The 25335-nt window shown below is 41.8% G+C and overlaps 2 protein-coding genes across 3 annotated transcripts in view; both read left to right on the forward strand.

Annotated features, from left to right (window-relative positions):
* Window positions 1-2718: 2718 nt before the first annotated feature.
* Window positions 2719-6682, forward strand: RIPPLY2 (ripply transcriptional repressor 2). Its single transcript, XM_060115385.1, has 3 exons — window positions 2719-3084; window positions 3398-3462; window positions 6506-6682. The coding sequence occupies exons 1-3, from the start codon at window positions 2719-2721 to the stop codon at window positions 6651-6653; spliced, it is 579 nt and encodes a 192-aa protein (XP_059971368.1). The 3' UTR covers window positions 6654-6682.
* Window positions 6683-8860: 2178 nt separating this feature from the next.
* LOC132500294 (cytochrome b5 reductase 4) overlaps window positions 8861-25335 on the forward strand; it is an 87143-nt gene continuing 70668 nt past the window's right edge. For both annotated transcript variants that reach the window (XM_060115257.1, XM_060115258.1), the window contains exons 1-2: window positions 8861-9063; window positions 14047-14200. In XM_060115257.1, coding sequence (XP_059971240.1) covers window positions 8989-9063; window positions 14047-14200 — 229 coding nt within the window. In that variant the 5' untranslated portion in view covers window positions 8861-8988. The remainder of the gene's footprint in view (window positions 9064-14046; window positions 14201-25335) is intronic.

Genomic DNA, 25335 nt, shown 5'->3' on the forward strand with positions numbered 1-25335 from the left:
TTCATTTGTTTTGTTTTTGTTTTATTTTATTTTTTGTGTACTCTCTCATTTTACAAGCAAATGTTGCTTTCCAGAGCTCTGTCCTTGCTCCTGTTCTCAAGCTTACAAAATTTCTGTGGGAAAATTATCAACTCCTATCGTTTTAATTTCTACTTTTTTTAAATGATTCCCACATTTAAATCTTTAGCTGTAAACTCTCTGATAAACGCCAGATCTCATATTTCTGGTTGTCCTCTGGATATCTTCTCAATATATGTTTTCCTAATCCTTCTAAAATCTATTAATTTTATTCCCTTCTCTGTGTTATGACAACCGGCCACGTTCTAGAGGAAAGAGGCTCCATCACCTTTTATCCTTAAGTGAAGATGATGTGCAGTAGATCCCCCACCAAACAAAAGTGAATATATGACCTGAGTGAGAAGTAAATGTCTATTATTTTAAGTCTGTGAGAGTTTGGAGTTATTTGTTATTGAAGTCTAGCCCAGCCCGACCTGACTGATTCAAGATCTAAAACCAAATTCATTGTTGCTTCCTTGAGCACTATTAACAGAATGAAAGAACATAAAAGCATCTCACTTGCTCTTCCTCCTATATTCCGTTCTCCTCATCTTTTTTGAGCCATCAACCTCAACCCACTTAAGCAGGCTAGAAACCTGGAAGCATATCTAAACTTCACATTCATGTCCACCCACATTTTATGATTCAGGTAGTTCTGTAGATTCTATTTCTAAGTATCCGTCAAATATATTCTTTCATTCCCATTCTTAGTATATATCTTCTCATTATCTGTTGCCTGAACTATTGCAATGAGTTTGTAAATGATTTACTTGTCTCTAGTGTCAGACTTCCCCAAATCCATATGGCTGCCAGAGTAATCTCTATAAAATGAAAACTTTGATTATTCCACCCTCCTGCTTAAAATCTCTCACCAGGGCTTACAGAATAAAGCTTAAGTGCTTTATCATGGTATATTAGACTCTAAATAGTCCAAGCCTTTTCTCCCTTCTCAGCCACATCTCGGCTCCAGCAACACCTACTCCCTAGAAGCACTGCCCCTTCTCCCACTCCTGCACCACACACACACACAGACTCCACTATTTTTGACTGATTCTTCTAGAAATCCCAATTTTGGTTTCTTTTGCTTTAAGAAGGCTTTCCTGGTTGCAACAAACAGACTTATCAATTCCCTCCCTTGTACTACTTCTTGGCTTAAAATGTGCTTTTGTTATTGAACGTGGCAATTTAAAAGAAATCTTTGCTCATGTGGCCATTGTGATGGCCATAGATGGCAATGACTGCGATCCTCTTGAGAATAGGGGGATATCTTATTCACAATTATATCTGGAAAGTGCAGACCTTAGCACATTACAGATACCCTAAAAGATGTTTACAAAATGGATACGATAAACCATTTCATCAGATAGCTTAGCATCTGTTAAGTGTTTAGATTTTTTATATAACAAAATTTACTGAGAGTTTACTATGTGTCAGGCATTGTAGCAAACATTCTATAAGTTTTATTTTATTTAGCCTAACAATACTTCTAGGGCACTGAGACATGCATTAGATACCTATCCTCACTGATTTCACTAACTGAAGCAAACCCTTTCTCACCTTCCTGATAGGTAGATCATTATAGGCCCTTGGGTATTAATTAGATGGATTTCTTTCCTACACAGTAATTGAATGGATAGCAGAGACATTATAGCCTACATTTGGGGTTCTTCTCTACAACTTTCAAGAGGAAGTTCAGCTCTATTATTTAAAACATTTTGACAAAAATCATGACATTTATATATCATCTTTTCTTGGAAGCATAACTTTTTTTTTTTTTTTACCAAGATTCATGGACCTCTGTGATAAGTAAGGGGTAACTTAAATAAGAGAAACAGGCACAGAGAGGTTGACTAAGTTATTCCACATCATAACTTTCCAGGATTTCATTATTATTCCACACATACCCAACACCCACAAAAGAAGTTGCTAATTATCACTGAGTGACAAAATGCCAAGAGTGACAGAATTGTATAGATGACACTCAAGACTTATCTTTGGAGGACACTGATAAGATGTTGTGGGAAATCGCAAAGACGAGAATACAGAGTAGAACTCTATGCCAAAATCCTATGACTCCAGGCTCTGGTCCTCTAGGTTGGAACATTCAGTCTTTTACAATTAAACTCTTGTGAATCTTTAATCTTCAAATACTAATAGGCAGATGGAGGAACCTAGTCTGTCAACACATTAAAAAGCAAACAAATCCTTCCCAAACGTATATTCCTTTCGTAAGGAGTGCACAACCAGTGGCATTTGCTGAAGGCGAAAAGCCGTGAGACTGTCGAGCAGTGATGACACGCCACTCGGCCTTTTTTTGCAGAAATACACAAAACGTGTAGAATCGCTTAAGTTTAACCCGTCCTAGCCTCTTCACTAGGAAACTGGCCGCTCGGGCGAATGTTGTTTTCCACCCCCCGCAGACAAGTGTGGAAGAGCGATTAACACTCGCTTGACAAACCCGCTCCCCGGGCCATTTGGGAGTTGCACGCGTTCGCCCCCGGGGTTCGGGCCGCTGCGCCTTCACGCGCAGCCTTTTTGTTTACGCGGCCGGCAGGGGAGAGAGGGGAGGAGAGGGAGAGGACGTGTAAAGATGTAGCGGGCCGCGGGGGCTATATAAGGCTTCGGGCTCGGGCCGGGTGGATGCCAGGGGCCAGCCTGCCCATGGAGATCGCGGAGACCACGGAGACCCCAGGCGGCCAGCGCGCGCGCTGCCGCCTCCAGCTGCCCGCCGCTCCCGAACGCCAGACGCGGCGCGGGGGCGCGGACTCCGGGTACCGCGTCTCGGCCCCGCCCTACGCCTCCCCCGCTCCATCCCTCCCGCCTGCGCCTCCCCAGCTCCTCCCCTCCGCTCTCTCACCCCCGCACCCTCCAGGCCCTCCCTCAGATGCGGTCGGTTCTCCCGGGTCGGGGCTCACGGCTCCTCTGCGCGCCTTCCGCTGCCCACCTCGCAGATCCGCAGGCTTCTGGAGACCGTGGGTGGAAGACAGTGGCGAGGAGGAGGAGGCGCCGCACCACGCCGCGGAGGCGGTGAGTGAGCCGCGCCTCCCGGGGTCGCTGTTCATCGACCAACGCCGGCTACGCCGGGCCCCAGGGAGACGCGCGCCTGGCCTTCCCCTCGCTTAAGATCGCGCCTGCTGGTGGCCATACCGGTGGCCCTGTCGGTGCTGATGCGACGAGTGCGTCCTCCACAGCTACTGGCACGCACAGATCGGGCCGGGAGCGAGGCTGCTGAGAGCCCGCGGTCACATTCCCTGCAGACGAGAGGAAAGCCTGGTCGCCAGGGTTTGCAGTTTTTTTAGAAGGTGAGTGCTAACTTCGATCCATTTCCTTCCACCCCCAGATGCCAGATGGCCCCGGAATAACGGACGCCTCAGGAAAGCTTTCCCAATACAGACACCCAGTCAGGTGAGTGACAGGCCTCATCGAAGGTCTGTCTGCAGCCACAGGGAAGAGCCGGGGGCCTCGTCCAGCCCTGCTCAGCAGCTGGTCGTGAAGTTTTTCTCTTTTGGAAAATCTATCTTTAACGTTTCTTTATCTTCCTCGTCCCAGAGGTCCTTTACTCATCGAACTGGAAAATGTAGGAGCTCACGCTGTCCCCTAAAAGAACTGTTAATCAGTGCACACTTAGTAAACGCTTAAAAACTATATTATGAAGAAGGAAAGTGGGCGGTGTTAGTAAAAGTAGAACGGTGACATCTTGTGCCTCCCAAAGAATTTCTTTTTAATGCCAAAGGGTTCAAGTGAAATTGACTTCACACCAGGCTTAGTGTGTATATTCTTATTCTCTTGCAAACCAGAAGGAAGAATGGTATTAACAATCATGGTTTACAGCAAACTGAACAAATCGAGCTTGACGTGTAAGAGAAAAAGGAAATATGATGAAAATCCTAAAGAGTGCTAAGGATCCCAAAAGGGACCAAAAGTTATTTGACCTAACAATTAGGAGCTGGTTTACTGTTCCTAGCTACTGGGAAGTCAGCCTTCCTGCAAGATTCTTTGTAGCTTTTAATCAGGTGGAAAGTTAATTCTGCTATTTGCCTGCCTTAGAGAGCTGTTAGATGAAGAGCTATATAATGTTTGTAGAATGTGTATATGTTTATAATAGCACATAGTAGTCGATACATGTTGATTAATTTCCTATCCTTTGCTAGAACTTGTGAAGGACAGAGAAAAAAATGATCACAGCCCTTTGGAAGTGTTTTAATAGTTTAGCTTGGTCAATTTTATGCCTAACTCTGTCAGAGGGGGTGGAGAAGGGTCAGGGAAGTGTGTATCATAGGTGTGATTACCTGGCTGAGTCTTGAAGTTAACCAGATGGATGGTAGGTCGGGAACGTAGGAGCAGAAGAAATAGCTTAGAAAAAGAGAACAGCATGGTTCCTTCTGGGAGCATCAAGGAACTGGCATTTGAGTGTGTGAAGCTGTGGTCATTTCACCAGGGAAGCCAGAGGCCAGGTACACCTTGGTACAAGAGTTTTGTCCTGATCCTGTATGTGGCATTGGGAACTCATGGACTTTATTCTGTAGGTAGTATTGGGGATTACTCAAAGGATTTTAACCAAAAGAGTAATGTGATCAGATTTATGTTTCAGAAAAATCACTAAGGAAATGGTATATAGCTTTAGTTAGAACACCAAAAGTGAAATTGGAAGTTATTGCAGTTCAGGCATTGGAAGCGAGGTTGGGACTGGGTGAATCTGGGGAATACTTAGTTGACACAGTAGATTAGGCTTATGATGTATTGGATATGGTAGGTAAAGTAGAAGTAAAAAGACAGAATGACGCCCGAGTTGGTGGAACTGTAGATCTGGGGAGCAAGATACTGAGTTGAATTTTCCATTTGTCATATTTAATGTGCCTATGGTGCCTCCAAATAGATATTCCAGTAGAGAGCAGCATATACAGGTCAGTGGTCAAAAGTCAAGTTCTTAAGTGGAAATACAGACTTGGGAACCTTTGGTAAATGAACAATTGGGGAAATCATGGCAGTGGGTCAGGTCATCTGGAGGAGTGAGAGAGGAGAGATGATCACTCTTGATAAAATGGTGGGGGAAGGCCAGCCTCTAACCTGTCTACAGAGAAAGAGAGGTCCACAAAGGTGACTGGGAAGAATCACTCAGAACAGGGAAGAATTCAGTAAAGTATGAAGTCTCTGGAAGAAAAATGGCCAGTGAGAGATTCCGGGGGAGAGAGAGTGTGATAACAATTAAACAACGTTCTTTGGGTTTGGCAGTTTTACACATTAGAAAATCAATTGCTTCCTATATAAGCACTTCCATTTTTGAACTACTGTGGCAGTTTCTTTGTATTTCTCTTAAGTTTATTGTATTTTTATTAAGTTCTATCTTGAGTAGTAATGTGTGTTTCTGATTCTTTTTACTCAGTTGTCAACTTCCTGAAGGTAGGGACCATGATTTATTCATCTTTGAATTATGAATTATGTTTGGCACAAGAGATCACTAAAATATTTATTGAATGACTGAATTACTGATGGTTGTTTATTTAGGCACCCAGTTTATAAGCTTAAAAAAAACTATTTGGCTAGAAACGTTTATAAACTACACGGCCTACTTTTTTGCCTTTTATAATAGAGTATAGTGAACATATGTAACTTTCTCTTTGTTAGAATCAGTCTATTATATGGGTATGTGGGGCTATTTATTGTATACTAAAATACTGTGTACTGTAGCTGGTGATTCAGCCTTGTCCTTTTATTTTACTTGGATGAAAAATAATAGAAGACCAGATGGCAAGATTAATATTTGTTGGAGATTTGAAGTTTTGAGGTAATCACGTTTACATACAAATTATTTGTTTAAAACCAGTCTAATTCTCAACATCTTAATATGGTGTTCCAAAATTTAGTTGGGTGGGGAAAGGGGAGAGTGATGGGCTCGAGGTTGGGGTCAGAGGTAGCCTTTTGAAAAGTTTGCTTTTTGTACTTTTCTAAACTTGCTTTGGTTCCATCTGTAACTAAGAGCTAAGTCTGAGTTTCAAGCAAAGTACTAGGTAATTTCTGCCTATGTGTAAGATGCATAATATTTTGACGTCTTTATAAAGTTGGCTATCGTCACAATTTTTAATGTCATGGTAGGATTCATTTTTTTTCCCAAAGGAATTTGGAAGACAAACCTTCTTCTGTATTTTGTAAGAATAAATATATCCATAATGCCTGAAGTAAGTTAAATATTGACCTTATGCCTACGAAGGGTTTAGTGTGAATTTGTTTGGTCCAATTTATAGCTTGGATAAAAATTTAAAGGAATTAACCAGTTATTGATACTTTGTCAGGTAGACTCCGTGAAAGCTGTGATAGTAGCATTTTAAACTATCTAAATGCATAAATCAGTTGTTAAATATATGGAGATTTTGAAATTTGAACGTTTCATGAGTAGAAGGATTCTGAATGTGAAAAAAATAAAGCATATTATGTTGTCTGCTTCTTTCAGACTATTTTGGCCAAAATCAAAGTGTTACGATTACTTATATCAAGAAGCAGAAGCTCTTCTGAAAAAATTTCCAATTCAAGCCACAATTTCATTTTATGAAGATTCTGATAGCGAAGAAGAAATTGAGGAGCTGATCTGTGAAAATTAATCTGATTACTTTTGATGACATTCAAAGCTTGTAGGTACAAATTAGATTAGTGTACAAATGTATCATAATCCTTTTAAATTAACTTATTTGTATATAAATTATTAATAAAATGAACTATTTAGTAATTACTATGGTAGTTTGGCCTTTTTTATCCCTACACTATAATTCAATGTTGGAATTTAAAAATGGTTTTTATTTATAATGGAACCTTGATTGTATTATAAACATTTGGGGCTTATAAAAGATAATTTGGTTCTCTTCATCAAATTACAAATTTATCTTCAGTTATAATTTTGAAAATAAAACGTTTCAAACAAAGACAATATTTAATTTTCAAGACTGAATCTTGTAACATCTGATAATTCCTACCAATCCCCATTGGATGTTGTAGTTACAGATGAATATTATCTTACTAGATAATGAGGACAATCCCCTTATGTTTCCAATCACACATTATTATTATGTATTAGCTAGCAGATGGTGAAAAATGTTGTAAATCATTGTGTATAACTGAGATTAGGAATCAATGTTAGGGCTATTAAATTGTAGGGATTTTAATGAATGATGAGTCAAGTAATTCTTACTTTAATACCCTTCTGCTGTCCTCAAATCCAGTAGTAAAATAGCATGGGTGTTTAGTATTTATGGCGCTACATTGAGGGATCCCCCGAATTAAAACAAAACATTTAAATGGATGTGACTTACATGGAGTCTAAAAAAGGGGAGACAAAAAGCCAGAATTTGATAGTATTGTTTTTCCATTTCTGTCCACGAGGGAGCTAAGAAGTTTGGCAGATAGGAGACATTCTCCAACAGCATCACCTTGCATCGCTGCTGTGGTTCCCTGCTCCTGATACTCATGTAACAATTTTCACATAGGAAGTGAAATAAGAAATTTTTAGAGATTAGCTTTTTTTTTTAAACATAGACTTATAGAAGAATACATCATCTTTTAATGAAAGAGAAAACAGGAGTACTTTGCATGGGAGAGGTAACATAGTAAACTATGATCATGAAGTTCTTTTAGCTCAAATACAGTCTTTGCAGTGGCAAGCAATTGAAATATAAGCATTGATTTCCAGGCACTTTAAGGACAAAGGAATTGAAATAGAGCAAGTTCAAACCATGTTTCAGAGTCAGGAAAAGTTAGTAATGGCAGGAGGATGGAGAGTTACTTAGAACTATATTTCTTTTCCTGAAAACTTCTTCTTTCACTGAGTTCTGCTCTCAGGATATGTGTGTTTCCCAAGAGATATGCAAAAAAACCACCAGGTCACCAATCTGGACCTTGAGCATTAGGGACTGGTGTTTACCTGCACAGTATTTGTGCTGCTATTATTAATATGGTAGAATAGTATGAAAAGCCACAGCCACATTTATTGAGTGCCTACTATTAGCCAGGCACTGTGCTAGGTAATTTGCACTTGACGTCTCACTTAGTTCTTACTAAAACCTAAATCCATGATGCAGATGGGAAATGAGGCATTGAGATACTAAAGTAACCTGCAGAAGGATGCTCATTTATTAACTGCAGGGGTGGCATCCAAACTAAACCTATCTGACTCTTAAACGTGGCTAGCTGTTCAGAGCTACATTTGGACGTAGGCTGCATCAGTTCCCAGCCCCCTTTATCTTTCAGGGAAGAGAGGAAGTTAGATGAGGAGGAAGAACTTGTGAGTGGGTGAATGGAGCAGAAAGAGACTTTACTAATCTCTGCGACTCATTCGTTGATCATTAGCGAGAGTTCTTAAAGGGGAAGTGTTCTCTTCACCTAGCAGGAGTGACTGTTTGCATTTGACATCTTAACTCTTAAAGGTTCTCTTTCCTGTACAGCGTGGTGCCTTAGAAGAGAGAGTTTCTGAGAAATCAAAATGCCTTAATTGTATTATTTTATTCCATATTTCAAGCAGTGTGATGGTAGTGCTTCAACAATGGGCAGACACTTGTGTTCTGGGTTAACAGGCGTCTCCAAGAATTTATTCTCAGATTCAGTCAGCACCAAGGCTTAGGAACAGCTTCACCCTTTAATCTTTCCACGGAATAGCTGTCACCTCTTTGCGGTGCTGAAATTCAGGGTGCGGGACGAACGGAGCATGCGTACTTTGCCCTGATTCCACCTCCGCCGGCTCTCCGTTGGTCTCGTTGGCTCCGCCCCTCGCGTCCTCGACGTGCTGCGTCATGGCGCGCCTCACCCCGGGCGACCCCGGAAGTGGGTCGGGGGCTCGGCCTCTGCCCGGCCTCGGAGCCGGAGCCGGAGGTGTTACCTTAGAGGGGTCGCGCCGAGCTATCCCGTCGGGCGGCGTACCCCGGGCAGGGCCCGGGCCAAGAGTCCAGGATGCTGAACGTCCCTTCCCAGTGTTTCCCGGGCGCCAGCTCGCAGCAGCGCGTCTCCTCCGGGGGGCGTAGCAAGGTAAGCGGGTGACTCCGGCGGTCTCGTGCCGCAGCCCTCACTTCCCGCCAGCGTTTCATGCTCCGGCACAGTCCGTTCTTTCCTTCCGTACCCTCTCCCACCTCCTGTCCCCACCTCTAGCTTTCGTTCCCTCCCGCCCTCGCTGGCGATCTCTCTCAGATCCCATGCCGTTTCCAGCCCTCGAACTCTCCTAACCCTCCTCCCTCTTACGTACTGGCCCCTTTTCTTTCCCATCCCTTTATCCCGTTCTGTCAGTTCCCTTCTTCCAACTCTTTTCCCATTAATTAAATTCAGATGTATGATAGGGCCAGGCTCTGTGCGTCCCATATTGTAGGAACTCAGTATTAGCTTCCTTCCTTCAACATAACCTCCTCTCGGTTCTTTTGTTCACTTTCCGAAGGGGTTGTGAGCGATATGAGTTCCCTAGAAGAGAGGAAAGGCTGAGCACTAGCGACAGAGACCAGTGATCATCCCGCCAAGGGTGGGGACTCCGGGAGCTAGGGAAGATTGGAGAAGCGAGAACAAGTGTCTGCAAACCTCCAGTTAGGTTTACGGACACTTCTCCAAGTCACACTGCCTTTCTCTCTTCCTCTGGTACCTGATTGTTTTATCAATGCCTTTTCTACTGATGTCATTTGCTGACTCTGAAGCTAATATAATACTCTTTAACTTTTTGTTGCACGTAGCTTCTGTTACCAACAGGTGGAACACAAATGTGTTTTATATTTGCAGAATTTAATAGAATTGTCTCCTGTGTTTATTGCAACATGAATGTTGCTTGCTTCTGTTGATTATTAGTTCCTCATTCAATAACCACATCTTCATGTTTTGTTTCCAAGACTTCCACCTACTCAGGCCACTCCTTTTTCATTTCTGGGCTCTTGAGCCTTAGCATTGACATCATTTGGGAACTTCACCAACTTTCTCTATGTTCTCCACATGGACCTGGAGTTTGACTTTAGATCACAATTATGGGTTCAGGGATCTGTAGCTTTCATTAGATTTTCAGAAGTCTGTAACCCCAACTGTAATAATCATAAAGCTGAGATTTAGTGCTTGCTGAAGACCTCAGTGCTTTACATGTATTAACTGTTTAATCTTTCTAATGATCCTGTGAAGTGGGTGCTTTCGTTTTCTCCATTTCACAGAAAAGAAAACTGGTTAAGAAATGCTGCCTTGGACCCAGTAGGCTTGATGTGATGTGACTCTGACTGTGACTTTTCACTTATTGCTGCATATATTATGCAGCCATCCAGTCGTGTGTCCTCGTCTCCTTGGTGTTTGACCTGCTTCTCTCCTTAAGCTAAGTGCTTGGCTGAATAGTAGAGCCTTTTCAAAGGAAGCATCTCTGGATTAGAGTATGAGAGTTGCCGCCCTTCTCCATTAAAACTACCAGCCATGTGCTCGGTATCATTTAAAGGAGAAAACTTAGAGGCAAAGACGGATGTTTCCCCAGGTGGTGATGGAAAGGGTGAGTCTTTGGGTCCAGAAAGGGAATAAAATACGACTATTGTGCAATTCAAGAGAAAACTCAGACGATTTTTTCCCCCTTTGTGAAATTGTTGCCCAACCAAACTTGAGTTTGCTTTCCTGACGCGCAGTGAAGGCCATCTCCTGATACTGGGTTGTGGTGGAGGAAAGTGCAGCGTTTATTTGCAGGGTGCCAAGCAAGGAGAACGGGCAGCTAGTGCTCAGAACACCCGGACTCCCCGATGGCTTTCAGACAAGCGTTTTCAAAGGCAGCATTTGGGGTGAGCATGATTAGCTTGTGGACATTCTTCTGTTTGGTTGGTGGTGAGGTAACAGGGTGATATTTTGGAAATCTCAATCTGCAACCTTCTTGTTCCAACCAGGCTGGGGCCTTTGTGTTTGTGGTCAGCAGTTTCTATCCCTTAGGGTCCTGGTTGCCGTAAAATAACTCAAGGATATGCATCATGTTGTTTTCTGTATCTCTTCAGGAGGGACTAGGAGTCCTGTGACTATTGTTCAAGTGTTAGTAGTTTTCTTGCTGGACTACTTTTCCTTGGTTTCTGCATTTTCTCACTTCTGTAGTCATTAGCTGTTTGATTCTGCTCTTTGGAACTCTGGGAAGGCCTAGGAGACTGAAGCTTTTTCTACAAATAAGAAGCAGAGACATGGAGACCCTACCATATTTGGGTCTCAATACCATATTTATTGAGACCCTACCATATGATGGAGATGTGATCTCTGTTGGGGAGGGGGAAATTTCTGCAAAATTGACACAAGACAGATTAGCAGGAGACAAAGAAACAAACTTAATTGGCATGCACAGAAGTCTTGTAGAAATGGGATCTAATGTTATGAGTCTAAGCTCGTACTGCTCGCAGCACGACAGGCCAATAAGGGGGAGACGAATTGCTGGGGCAAGGAATAATGACTTTATTTGAAAAGCTGGCAAATGGAGAAGCTGGTGGGCTCATCCCTCAAAGAACCATCTTGCCTGAGTTAGAATTCAGGCTTCTTTTATACTAGAAGGGGAGGAAGTAAAGTCAGGCATTCCCTGTTCCCCATCAGCCTCCAGAGAGGATGTGTTCATTTCTTCCTCTCTGCAGTCATTCGCAGGTGGGCCTGGTAGGGATGTTTCCTGTGAGCTAAACGAAGGTATTTTAGCTTAATGCTCATTGCCCGGATAGCCGGGTTCCCAGAGATGGGCCATTACGTATAATTTAAACTTATAGGCGACATCCCTTTAGTGATTAAATTGTAATAGCTTCTTCCCTATAACACTAAGGAGTGGCCAAAGCAGGCAGCTTTTATACTTTTTAGACAGACAGTACATTTGAGAGGAATTGATGGGACAAAGAAACTTAGGTCTGGATACTGAATTGGTAAGGAATTTGAGCAAAGTTTGGGCTTGGGTGGTAAATTAGTAAACAAATAACAAGATTTGTTTACAGGCTTCTTGGCCCTGAATTTCCTATCTCTGGTGAGAAGGATGTGTTTCTACCTCCCAGTACAGGGAGGGCGCCTTTCACATGGGAGATTTATTTCCTGCTTTCAGGGAGACAAAGAGGACAGTCAAAGTGTTCCTCTTTCATGGCCTGCCCTGGGCCCCAACATCTCTGTTGTCAAAGAGTTTAGTCCCGCAGGCTTCACAGACATGTAAAGAGGCAGTTATAAATGACATAGGGACTGTAACGGTCTGTTATGACCTTGAAGGAGTCGGGGTCAGAAAAGGCTTCTGGAGGAAGTAATGTCTGCGGGGGAGAGAGCGGAATCAGTTTCCATTTACCTAAAAGCATAGAATGGGAAGGGGCAAAAGTTAAAACGTGGAGCTAGTGAGGTAAACTATGACCAGATTATGAAGGGCCTAGTAAACCACTCGAGGGCATTTAGAGACATTATTATAAGGAATATGAGGAGCCACTGAAGGAGGGAGGGTCCTAGCTTAGATGTGCATTTCCAGAAGATTACTTTTAACTACGCTGCAGGTGATAGAATGGTGAAAGAAGTGGTTTGGGGTGGGAAAGGTCATATGTATTCTCACACTTTACTTCATTTATGAAGACCGAGAGACCTAGAGAGTTTTAGTGACGGTAAGAATGGGATGATGTGGATTGGTAAGAAGGAATGTGAAGTTGGAAAGGCACCACACACCTATTAACTTGGTTATTTTGGGGGCAATTGAATATCTAAAATAGATAGGATTCAGGAAAGTGAGATGTGTGTTTTAGTACTTTCGGGCTGCTCTAACCGAATATCATAGGTGGCTTATAAACAACAGAAACTTATTTCTCGCACTTCGGGCGACTGGGAAGTCCAAGATCAATGCACTGGCCAATTCTGTGTCTGGTGAGACCCCGATTCCTGGTTTGTAGCCATCTTTTTAGTGTCCTTACTTGGTGGAAGGGGTGAGGGAACTCTCTAGTGCCTGTTTTATAAGGGCATTAATCCCAACAACTTCATCACCTACCAGAGGCCCTATTTCCTAGTACCATCACATTGAGGATTAGGATTTCAGTCTATTTTGGGGGGACACAAATAGCAATAAACTTCCTTGGATATGACTGCTTTTATGTCCAACAGTTATCTGGTACTATGTTACAAACTAGTTATACAGGTTAGATGTCTTGAAAAATTTCCACTAGGGTGTCTTAACTGGTTAAAACACTAATTGTACCTCTTATCTAAAAGCTTTGAAAATGTATTTTGTAAAAAAACCCCAAACCCACAAAATCCCAAACATACTGTTTTTAAACCCTCTAGGCAGGAGAAAGCAAAGTTTTGTGCAAAGTCCAGGTAATAAATAACTTAGGCTTTGAGGGCTTCATAAGGATTCAGTCTCTTCACCACCACCACCACCACCATGGGTGGAAATTACTCGTAGCTCAAGGGCTATACAGAAACGGGCATAAGCCCGTTTGCCAACCCCTTCCCTAGAGTGTGACAGTTTAGAGACATTATTATAAGGAACATGGGGAGCCACAGTTTTATTATTTTCCATTATTTGATAACCTTTGTTTCTCAGTGGATTCTTAGAAAACATATTACCATCTCATGTGATTTCTAATATTCTGTGTACGTTCAAAATCCGGAAAATCAGCTTTAGCCAGTTGTTTCTGTTTTCTTCTCTCAAATCCCTTGATTTTTAAGGCAAAGAAATTTTGGTCCAAATTGGTAAGTGACTAGAACATATTAGCCATAGAGCCAGGACCAAAATTTGTTTTCTGACTCTGGGTTCAGTACTGTCCTTGTACTGTGATACCGTTTGGGTGCGCATTTGTGTGCCAGACTTTCTAAGACCCACCTCGTGGCTCAGGTACTTTATATAGGGTTCCATTTATAATTCTAATACCACCTCCTAAAGCCGAAGAAGATTTTTAGAATTGTTATATTTGAGTTTTCTTACCTTTTGGAGTGGGAATCAATAATGAAGTGGCCTGAGGACCAGCAGGAGGAAGGGGAAGGGAAAGCAGCTTATTGGAAAAAGCCACATTGAATTCTTCCCTTTTCCTTTTTGAGGTCCCTCTGAAACAGGGCAGAAGTCTTATGGATTGGATTCGACTGACCAAAAGTGGAAAGGACCTAACAGGATTAAAAGGAAGATTAATTGAAGTAACTGAAGAAGAACTTAAAAAACACAACAAAAAAGATGATTGTTGGATATGCATAAGAGGTAGGTGGTATTTATTATGTACTGCAAAACATTTTGGCTAGGATTTCCAGTTGTAATGCTATACAACCCCTTGGTCCTGTTATTTGGTGATATGATATGCAATTAGATAACAAAAATATGCCTTACACTGGGCAATAAATTCTCTAATTCTGAATTTGGGTCTGAATTAGGGCAGTATTTCTTCCCTAAGTCACTGTTCACATAGCATCCCCGTACTGTATTCCCTTTGAAAGAAAACAAGTGTTTACCAGGCAATTTAATCCCAAAGTAATAAAATTATTCAGTAACACCTAGTTTATATGGAATAATGTTCCACCTTTGTGCCATGTAACAGAATTCTATAGGAAAAAATGTCTCTGAGAATCTAAAGTAAATCAGAAAACCCACATTAAAGCCAAATCTTTAGTTCTCACTTGCAGCACTCTTTATTACTTAATCCACGCTTGTTAGCAATATGAGTTACCTGATTTTCTAGCCCACAGCAAATTAGAAGCCCCAGGCTAGACATGGATAGATGGGGGGAGAGTGAGCAGAGAAGGAATGATAGTTGATGGAAGTAGATCTCATGGTGTCCTACAACCTGGTATCTGAGAGAGAAGCAAAAACAATAAAGGGCTTGCAGCTGTGCACTGGGTCTCCATAGCAATGTCCTTGAGTCATCTAGACGGGGTTCAATATATCCACTATCCTCAGTTTAAAGAAGAAAGGAAGTGTGTCATTTATTGCTGTTATCGCAGTTGTAATTTTATCATTGTATAATTTTGGTTTGTTGTCAGTTATCCTGATGACACTGTCACCTGTATGGGGGCAGGGACCATGTCAGTCACCTGCTGTGTCCTCGGTGCCTGGCACCTAGAGGTCATCAGCATGTGTTTGTTGAACTAGTGCAACACATGTCATTCTTAAGAAATTTGATTACTTGAAGAGGTGTGTGGTTGTCACAGTAGATCAGTAGTATAGTAAATGGAAAGACACCAGTCTCACTGTTAGTTTGCTAGGGCTACCCAAACAATTCAACAAACCGGGAGGCGTAAACAACAGAAATGTATTATCTCACAGTTCTGGAGGCTGAACTTTAAGATCAGGACATCTTCGTTGGGCTTGAAGAAGAATCCATTCCATGCCTCTCGCCTCTCTTCTGGTGGTCTGCTGGCAATCTTTGGAGTTGCTTGGCTTGTGGTATCATCACTCTGATCTCTGACTTCATCTTTATATGGCATTCTTCCTGTGTGATTGTCTGGGTCCAAATTTGCTGTTTTTATAAGGACATGGGTCATATTGGAGGAGGGGCCTGCCCTACTCTAATATGACCTCATCTAATTACATCTGCATTGACGCTGTATCCACATAAGGTCATGTTCTGAAGTATTGCAAGTTAGGATTTCAGTGTATGAATTTGGGGGTATACAATTCAATCCATAATAGATATAATTAGAGTGTGGAATGTTTTTCAGTGGCAGAGGGTATAGAATCTTCCAGGAGGGGATGACTTAGCTTGTTCTGAGACAGAAGAACAGATGCTCAACGTTTCAAAGTTTCTCAGGGAAATACACTGTGGATAGACCAGTAACTTGGAATGAGGATTCTGCCAGACACAAAAAGCTCCTTTGGCCATTTGATAGGGTTTTTAATACCCTCCTTGCTTTCTCTCTGTGCTGCGTACCTGTTTACCAGGTGCAGGTAACTGGCACAAAATGCCCTCCCCACTGTGCCCAAGTGTCTTCTGCTGGCCCTCCTTGCTTTCTCTCTGTGCTGCGTACCTGTTTACCAGGTGCAGGTAACTGGCACAAAATGACCTCCCCACTGTGCCCAAGTGTCTTCTGCTGGCCTGGGTGAAGTGGAGGTCAGTTTCCCTCGAGGATTTCTCAGCTGGTCCAGGCTACGGGCGTGTCTGAGCTGTTTCTGCAGTAGGAAGCCACTCTTTCAGAAAACTCTCTCATGTGAACCCTCACATCCTAGCGCTATTAGATAAATGAGGCATCGTTACAATACAGTCATACTTTATTATTCATTTGATGTACTGATGGAGGTCAGGGACGGGTTTGCTATGTTTGAAAAGTAATACATGTTGCTCCCAGTTACATATCTCCTGTAATGATTTGAATGGATGATACTCTTCTGGTAAGGATGTTGATTTAAGGATACATTCTTTTAAAGTTTCTGTTGGAGAATGTATTCTACCCTACTAATAATTAGGCTTTCCCCCGCCGATTGCAAAGTAAGATGTGTCTTTTTTTTTTTCCCTTTTGACAGAGTTTGGTTTTTAATTTTAATCAAGAAACATTTGATTTAGGCCCTGCCCTGGGACCCTCCACTCTAGGAGGAGAAGATAAATAACTGCTAGACAAGTCTGAGTGAAGTGCCCTACGAGGGCTATAAAGAAAGTGATGTCAGATTGCAGGGAGGGAGACATGTGGGTTAGGAAAATCAGAGACGCTTTTGTGATAGAGATAAGCCTTGAAAGGGTGGACAGGATTTCAACCGGAAGGGAGGGGGAAGTACACCCAAGCGGAGGGAAATGCTAACCAAGGGTCTAGACACAGAAAAGCTGGAGGTATGTTCTGGAGCTTAGGCTGCCTGTTGGAGAATTATAAGAAAGAAAACTCCGAAGGCATGTTAGGGCAGATTAGGGAGGACCTTGAAAGCCAAGCTGAGAAATGTGTTCTTAATTTTGATGGCAGTGTGAACTGTTGGAGGTGCTTGAATGTGGGGACAGAGAAGGCCTTGGAAAAGGTAGTCTGCTGGTGGGCATAGTGAACTGAAATGAGACTAGGAAAGCATTTAGTGGCTGGGCCCGTGAGCCATGGCCGCTGAGCCTGCGCATCCAGAGCCTGTGCTCCACAACGGGAGAGGCCACAGCAGTGAGAGGCCCTCGTACTGCAAAAAAAAAAAAAAGAAAAAAAAAATTAGTGAATTCAGTTCCCCAAGTGGGATTTAATGGATTTCATTTATAACTTAGAAATGAACATACTTTGATTTCTTCTAATGCTGATTGTCATATGCTAGTAAATTGAAGAGGCCTGCTTGAGACCATTGTAAAAGTGACTTTTAATGGGTTTGTATTTTCCATGTTTCAATAACTAAAAAATCTTGGCAGATTGATTCCAAGAAATGGTATTTTTCCATTACCGTTTCCTAGATTTCTAGGTTCATTTACAGTAAACTTTAAAAAAATTTACTCACATGACAGTAGTGTAAATTTTTGAGTGCGTCAATCCTCATTATTCCTGGGTTTCAAATTGGCCTACTCACTAAAATTTATTTGTAACCCCCAAATCAGCACTCATAGTGCTTTCATAGTAATTTGAAGATGTGCACAGTGCAGTGAAAAATTGCTGCTGCCCGAGCACATGTTCCTAGCCGAGGTCCGACAAGGCAATGCTCTGCCTTCTTGTTCCAGCTCTCTTACAGTAACAAGTGTCTTTTTTGCCGTTTTCTTAGTGCGACATTTTTCACATCCTGTGCTTTTCGTTGGTGATTTCACTGTATACCTGCCCCCCGCCCCGCAAGGAGAGTGCTGAAGTGCTGTCCCAAGAATGCGGTCACGTGCCTTCTAGAGAAAATATCTGTTAGATGAACTTTGCTCAGCCATGAGTCATAGTGCTGTTGGCTGTGAATTCAGCGTTCATGAATCTACAGTGTGTATTGAATAAGATGTCAAGCAGAACATACATTAAACAAGGTTATGTTTTGATTGGTTGACAAAAATGTGACCAGAAGCTTACAGGAACCTCACCTTGTATTAATATTTTCCCTTAGGAGCAGTGGTTCAATGTTGGCTAATTCAGTGTTTGAAGTGAGTTTGTAGAATGTAACTGCCTAGAGTAATGAGAACTGACTGTAGTTCTTTAGGTTATCTTTTATTTATACTTCAGTAATAATAAAGTAAAATAAGTTTTATACTTTTTAGGTTAGATTCAAACCCACCAAGAAGAGAGCTGACTTTTTTTAACACCAAGTTCTTCTCTCCAGGTTTCCTTAGCTCCCTGCTTCAATGCTGTTTTGAGAAACTGTAGTATTTGTCTCTAGCTGAGAAGCTTTTTCTATCTGAAAATTTTCTTCTAGAAGCAGTTTTTCAAGTTTGGAACTAATGCTTTAATATATAATAGAAGGTATTATTACAGTAATATAGAGCACCTCTAAACAATACTGTATTGTTATTCCAGTTAGCTCAACTATTCTGTACATTGTCTGCTTTGTGTAACAGCCTCCTTACTTGCTTCTTGACAGTTTGCAGATTCTCGAACAACTCCCTTCTGCTATCACTTGCTTGTTTAGGAAATACAAGCCAACATTTTTTCAGGTCTATTTCCCTTTATTCATCCATTTCTAATCTAATCTGTAGGTTCTCAGGTTGCCTATTATACACCATTAATGCAGGTAATCTAGTCTGTTGATTTTATTCTGTCCTACTGACATGTGAGACCATTCGATTTCTTTTACTCTGTCTTTATCTCCTTAATTGTTATTCAATCTCTTCTTTCCTTTTTTTGACTCTTCCTCTCTCTGTACCACCCTTCCATTCACTAAAAATCCACTAGAGGGGAAAAAACTGGTGTTCTGGGCGAGGGCTGGGGGTGGGGGAGGGCCTCATCTAACCCTCAGGCGTTTTGCTTGATTGACACAGTGGTTTACAGACTTCAGCCAACATTTAGGAATTTCCTTTGTAAGAAAGTTTTTTTTTTTTTTTTGCGGTATGTGGGCCTCGTGCTGTTGTGGCCTCTCCCATTGCGGAGCACAGGCTCTGGACTCGCAGGCTCAATGGCCATGGCTCACGGGCCCAGCCGCCCCGCGGCATGTGGGATCTTCCTGGACCGGGGCACGAACCCGTGTCCCCTGCGTCGGCAGGCGGGCTCTCAACCACTGCGCCACCAGGGAAGCCCTGTAAGAAAGTTTTTGATTACAAATTCAATTTTAAAGAAATTTATAGGGCAATTCAGATTTTCTCTTTTTCTTGTGTCAGTTTTTATAAGTTACGTTTCTCAGTATATTTGTTAATTTCATCTCTGTTATTTACCATATTGGCATAAAGTTGTTTATAACATTCTCTTATTATCTCTTTAATGTCTTTAGGTTCTATAGTGATAGACCCTTTTTCATTCCTAATATTGATAGTCTTTGGTTTTTTTGTTTTTTTCTTTATCAGTCTTACTGGAAGTTTATCAGTCTTAACTTTTGGCTTTGATTTTCTCTGTTCCTTGTCCATTTTCTATTCACTGATTTCTACTCTTGTTGTTACTGGGGAGGTGACAGTTTTAATTTCTCTTCTTCAACATTGGCATCTATACTTCTGTGGTGATAATTTGCTTGCAATAACTCTTGTTATAGTCTTAGTTAATGTCTGAATTACCTGGTAGCAGGAAACTCAGTGTTGGGATTTTTATCCCAATTTACATTTTAGCTGTTGCCATTATCTTTTTACCAGAGGTTTTTGCTCACTTAAACTTATTATCCAGTCACATGATTCTCAGATTTTTAATTAAAATCACATATATAGCTCAGTATTCTTTATAAGAAGTGTTTTCTGTTTTTAAACATCTCAGCAGGTTGATGATGTGTGAGATCTGTGCTATGTGCTAAGTGTTTACTTTTCCCAACAAACCTATGAAGTAGGTATTCTGCTTCACGGATGAGGGCACAGAAGCTTAGCAAATCCTCATTTTCCAAATGATGAAACTGCAGCTGAGAAAGTATATTAGTGGGGACTCATGGATGTAAGTGGCAGAAACTCCAGCCTAACTTGGTTTAAGCAGAAGGCTAAAAAGTTGCAGGTGGAGCTGACTTGAGGTGAGGATTGGTACAGGGGCTCATGTGGTGTCCTCAGGATCTGCTTTCACACTGTCTGTCAGTTTCCCTTCTGGGCTTGCTCCATTTTAGGACTAACTCTTCATAGCAGCAGCAAGATGACCACAGCAACTGTAACCCCAGTTATTTTCAGGTTCTCTTCCGTTTATCTAATAGCTAAAAGAAAAGTCTTGGAATTGGCCCTGATTGGCACAGTTTTGATCATGTTCTCGTTGCTGGAATTGTAGTTCTATTTAGGGGGAAATGGTGTACTTAATCACTTAAACCTAAGTCACAAGTTCATCCTGTAGCCTAGAGAGGGGCCACACTGAAGAGTCAGGGAGGAGGATGTGACTCCTTGAAGAAAAACTGCTGCTGTTGCTGTAAGGGGAGCGGACGCTGGGTAGGGAAAACATTAATGCCCACTGCAGAGCATAGAGTAACTTGCCAAAGCCATAGCTGATGAGAGCAGAGCCAGTATTTTAACCTAGGCAACCTGATTCTAAGCTGTTATGCTTAAACTACACCGTACTGCTTCCTGTTTTATCATATTCAACTCTAGATTGGATCCTGGCTTAGCCTTTATGTATAACTCAATTTGAGTGCCATTCATGAATTAATTTATTATGAAATTACGATGGAGTGCCTATTACTTGTAGCTCTTCCCTTGTGCTAAATAGCATTGCTAATTAACAGTCATACAGGATAGCCTTCTAAGACAATTTTTATTTTTAGTAATTTAATGAAATATAGCTTTTGCTTTCTGTGTGACTTTGTGTGTAGTTGTCATTCATAAAAAATAGAGACTATAGGTTTTAACTTTCTCTTTCTCTATATTGGTTCACTCGTTTAATCAGTATTTCTTGGGGTCTGCTATGTTTCATGCATGATACCAGGTTCTGGGGAGTGACATGGAAATTTAAAACAGAGCTGGCCCCTGCTCATGGCATTCACAATCTGGCAGGGAACACAAAGTGCTACTCAAGTCTGAGGAGTATTGTGAAGGAGAGGTCTGCTGTGCTAAGAGTGAAGATTCCAGGAGATTGAGTAGAGATGAAAGGTAAATGGGCATTAACCAGGCAGAGAGGAAGGGGAACAATATTACAGGTTCCGGAAAAAGCACGTGCGAAGTCTGGGTGGTGTGATCGTGTGAGAGAAAGAGCCCAAGTGCAACACATAGGTGTTCACTGTGAATATGAGGAACTTCAAGTTAGTGATACCTGTATTCTTTCTTCTCAGTTTCTTGTATTGGAAAGTCAAAGACATCATTCTTTCTAAGGCACACTCTTTTCTAAGGTTTGACCCTTTATGTGCTCTTATCAGTCCTCTCCAGTGTCTTCTGTGACCTCAGGTAGTTGTTTATCCTACATTGTTGAAACACCCTCAGTGCTTTCCTTTCTTTCTTCCAACAGCTTCTTCCTTTCAGTCTCCTCATTTTTTCTGGTCCTCTTTTGACTTTTCTTCTTCCCCTGGACTTTCTTACTCAGTATTTGATGTATGTCCTCTGTTAGAACATCTATAATGTTTTTGGGCCATTTCTTCTATTTTTGTCTTTTTATTTAAATTAAGTTTCAGGGTATTAATATGCAGCTTCTCTCCCTACCCCTAGCATCTAGTACAGGGCATGGCTCATGGGCAGTGTTCAGTAAATATCCTTTGAATCACATGTAGCACTTTTAAACCACATATGGTAGGGATATTTTAATGATTTCACAAAATAGTGACCAGTTGAGAGACTTTCATTTTTGCCGTTTCCAGGTTATTGGCTCTTAGAGTTAGGGAATATATCAATTCCTTAATCAAAAAGTTTGTTATTTCTGGACAGTTTTCTGATATATACTCATGGTCAGTTATTCATTTTTGAGCTCATACAATGTGAGCTGCAGCCTGATGGGTATCCTATGTTCTCTCTCCTTTGTACAGCTTCATATTTCCTTTTGCAGACTTTGCACACTGTAGGGGTTAAGTAAATATTGGAGATTTCTTCAGAGCCATTTTTTGCCATTAATATTTTCAATTAAACCTTTTATTTTGAAAAAGCTTCAGACTTTCAAAAAAAGTTGCAAAAGTGATGCAGTGAACTCTAGAAACCCTTTGCATGGCTAGATTCACCCATTGTCGACATAGTCATTATATTTTAATGAATCCATTTTATCTTCACTATTAACTTATTCTTTATACCTTTTGTCATCTTTGTTTTAGTCATTGCTGTAAGGGTTTATGATACACAATTTTAATTTATCACAGTCTACCTTCAAATAATATTATACCATTTTACATACAGTGTAAGAATATACTTCCATTTCCTTCTCCAGTGTCTTGTGCTATTATTGTTATTCATTCTGCATATGCTATAAATCCTGCGACATGTTACTATTTTTGCTTTAGACAGTCACTTATCTTTTAAAGAGATTAAGACAATAAAAAAAATTACCCACATTTTTACCATTTTCAGTGCTTGGTATTTCTTTGTGTTGATCCAGATTTCCCTTAAAGAACTGACTTTCACATTTCTTGCACTACAGATTTGCTGGCAATGAATTCTCAGCTTTTGTTCATCTGAAAACATCTTTATTTTGCCTTCATTTTGAGGATATGTTGTAATTGGGTATAAAATTCTAGGTTGACAGTTTATTTTCCTCAGCGCTTTAAAAATATCTCTCCATCTTCTAGTTTGCATAGATGAGAACTCTGTTGTCATTCTTTTTTTTTTTTTTTTTTTTTTTTTTTTTTTACGGTAAGCAGGCCTCTCACTGTTGTGGCCTCTCCCGTTGCGGAGCACAGGCTCCGGACGCGCAGGCTCAGTTACATGGCTCACAGGCCCAGCCGGTCCGCGGCACGTGGGATCCTCCCAGACCGGGGCACGAACCCATGTCCCCTGCATCGGCAGGCGGACTCTCAACCACTGCGCCACCAGGGAAGCCCTTGTTGTCATTCTTAACTGTTTTCCTGTAGAATGTAAGGCTTCTTTCTTCTCTGACTGCCTTTAAAATTTTGCTTTGCTTTTCAGCAGTTTGACTATGACGTGGTTTTCCTTTTATTTTTTCTGCTTGGGGTTCTCTAAATTAATTTTAGGAAGTTTTGGGCCATTATCTCTTCAAATACTTCTACTCTTCTTTTGGGATTCCAGTTCCATATATGTTAGCCTGTATTGTCCCACAGCTCTTAGATGCACCATTCTGTTTTTTCACTCATTTTTTTCTTTGTGTTTCAGTTTGATCATTTTTGTTGACTTTTCTACAAGTTTACTTATTTTTTCCTCTATTGTGTCTAGTCTGCTGATTAACTCATCAGAGGAATTGTTCATTCTGATAATCATGTTTTTCATTTTTAGTGTTTTCATTAGGCTTCTTTGTATAGCTTTCATCTCTGTGCTGAAATTTCCTATTTATTAAGTGTCAACCTTATTTTCTACTAGATCTTTTTTTTTTTTTTTTTTTTGCAGTACGCGGGCTTCTCACTGCTGTGGTCTCTCCCGTTGCGGAGCACAGGCTCCGGATGCGCAGGCTCAGCGGCCATGGCTCACGGGCCCAGCCGCTCCGTGGCATGTGGGATCTTCCCAGACCGGGGCACGAACCCACGTCCCCTGCATCGGCAGGCGGACTCGCAACCACTGCGCCACCAGGGAAGCCCTCTACTAGATCTTTTAATATATTAATTAGAGTTATTTTAATGTCTTTGTCCTATAAGTTCCAGTATATGCACTATCTCTAAGTCTGGTTGTATTGCTGTTTTTCTCTGTTGACAGTGGGTTTTATCATTTTGAAAAACGTGTCTTACAATTTTTTGATTGTGTGTTACACATTGAATATAGATGAACAGTAGAACTTGAGGTGTTTATACTCAGAGATGGTACACTTTTGGATGTGAGGGTGATCTGGCTGAGACATCTGTCACCCCGTTGATCACCAGGGTTGATTTGGCTGATCTGGATGGCTAGGCGGGTCTCCCCTTTCTCCCTCACCACTCCATGTGCGTCCCTCTTGAAGCTGCATGCTTGGTTGAAGAGGATGACCTTGCCTGATAGAGGGGGACTGTTCTTCCGTCAAGGGTATATGAGTAGCTGAGCTCCCCTACTAGAATCTGCAAACAAGCTCTCAAGGTCATTTGTAGGAGAACGTAGGGTAGTCAAGCTTCTAGTACTCCACACACATCCAAATGAGCTGCTGCATGTGGCAGTCTGCCTTTCTTTAACAGAAGGGAAAAAAAAAAAGAAATGGTACACTTTTTCTGGCAATTAGGTTGAGTCAGCTTAGTTAGTAGTTGATCTGGGTTTGGGGTGGTTGTTATTGTTATCATTGGTGCACCACTGACTTCAGATTCCTCCAACAGTAGGTGACTACTGCCTTGTTTTTGATGCGGGGCCTTAGTGTTGGAGGGTTTTTTCATTGTCCCTGTTCTGCTCTTCTTAGCTGACAGCTTGCCCTGTATGCTTGCATAGGGTCTCTCACCATGTTCTTGCCCCTCTCCCACTGGCAGACTGCTCTTACTTGTTGTTTGATGTAAGTCTTGTGGTGGTAGAAGGGGTTTTGCAGTTTTCCTGTTTCAGCCTCAGTCTTAGGCAGGTCCTGTTACCTGAGCCCCATGGGCTGAGCTTTCTCAGCGATCCTGTCACTTTCCCACTGCCTCTTACTCAGTGCAGGGTTTAGAATGCAGGCAGATTTCTTGCCCATGGCAGCTGAACTTTGCCTTATATCAGTAGGGGAGGAGGAGGACAGGGCAGAGGGCATGGGGTGTGAGCAGTTACTCTGCCTGCCTTCCAGTCCTAGAAGTCATCTGTTTCATATCAGTGTAGGATCTCGGCCTGAGTGGGCTTTCTGTCCCTCCTCTAGTACTTAGCTTCCATTTGCCTCATGTCAGTGCAGAGTGAAGGAGGATGTGTGTTTCCTGCCCTATCCAGCAGCAGCTAACCTTTGCCTGATATCAGTGCAGGGACTTGAGGGTGGGAGGCTTTACTAGCCCTTCCCAGCAACAGACTGCGTTTGCCGCGTGTCAGGGTTGATCTGCAACATGGGTGAATTTCTTGCTCCTTCCTCAGCAGTAGCTGATCCCCACCTTGTACTCCTGCAGGCCCAAAGTATAGATGGCCTTTTCTTGGTACTCCCACTCTACCCTCAAGTCTTGGAGCAGGTACTACGCACCTGGGCCACCTATGGACCTTTCTCAGGTCTGCCCTGCTCACGCTATCTCCCATGAGCATCTCATGAGGTGCAAGACTATGAAAAAAGAATTGACTGGATGCAGAATCCCTTTGTATGTGAGCCTCTTAGCCTTCTAAATTGGCACTAGTGCACACTGGGCCCTAAAAGAGTTTGTTAAAATTTCAGTTGTTTTATAGCAACATCTCTTTT

This window comes from Mesoplodon densirostris, chromosome 12 (genome assembly GCF_025265405.1).
Source record: "Mesoplodon densirostris isolate mMesDen1 chromosome 12, mMesDen1 primary haplotype, whole genome shotgun sequence".
NCBI classification, from domain to species: Eukaryota; Metazoa; Chordata; class Mammalia; order Artiodactyla; family Ziphiidae; genus Mesoplodon; species Mesoplodon densirostris.

Bases quoted from the DNA above. Each gene is read 5' to 3' on its own strand.
- RIPPLY2 (XM_060115385.1), top strand. From the start codon at position 2,719: ATGGAGATCGCGGAGACCACGGAGACCCCAGGCGGCCAGCGCGCGCGC. The intron at 3,085-3,397 runs GTGAGTGAGCCG...TTCCACCCCCAG, and splicing joins CGCACCACGCCGCGGAGGCG to ATGCCAGATGGCCCCGGAAT. The intron at 3,463-6,505 runs GTGAGTGACAGG...TGCTTCTTTCAG, and splicing joins CAATACAGACACCCAGTCAG to ACTATTTTGGCCAAAATCAA.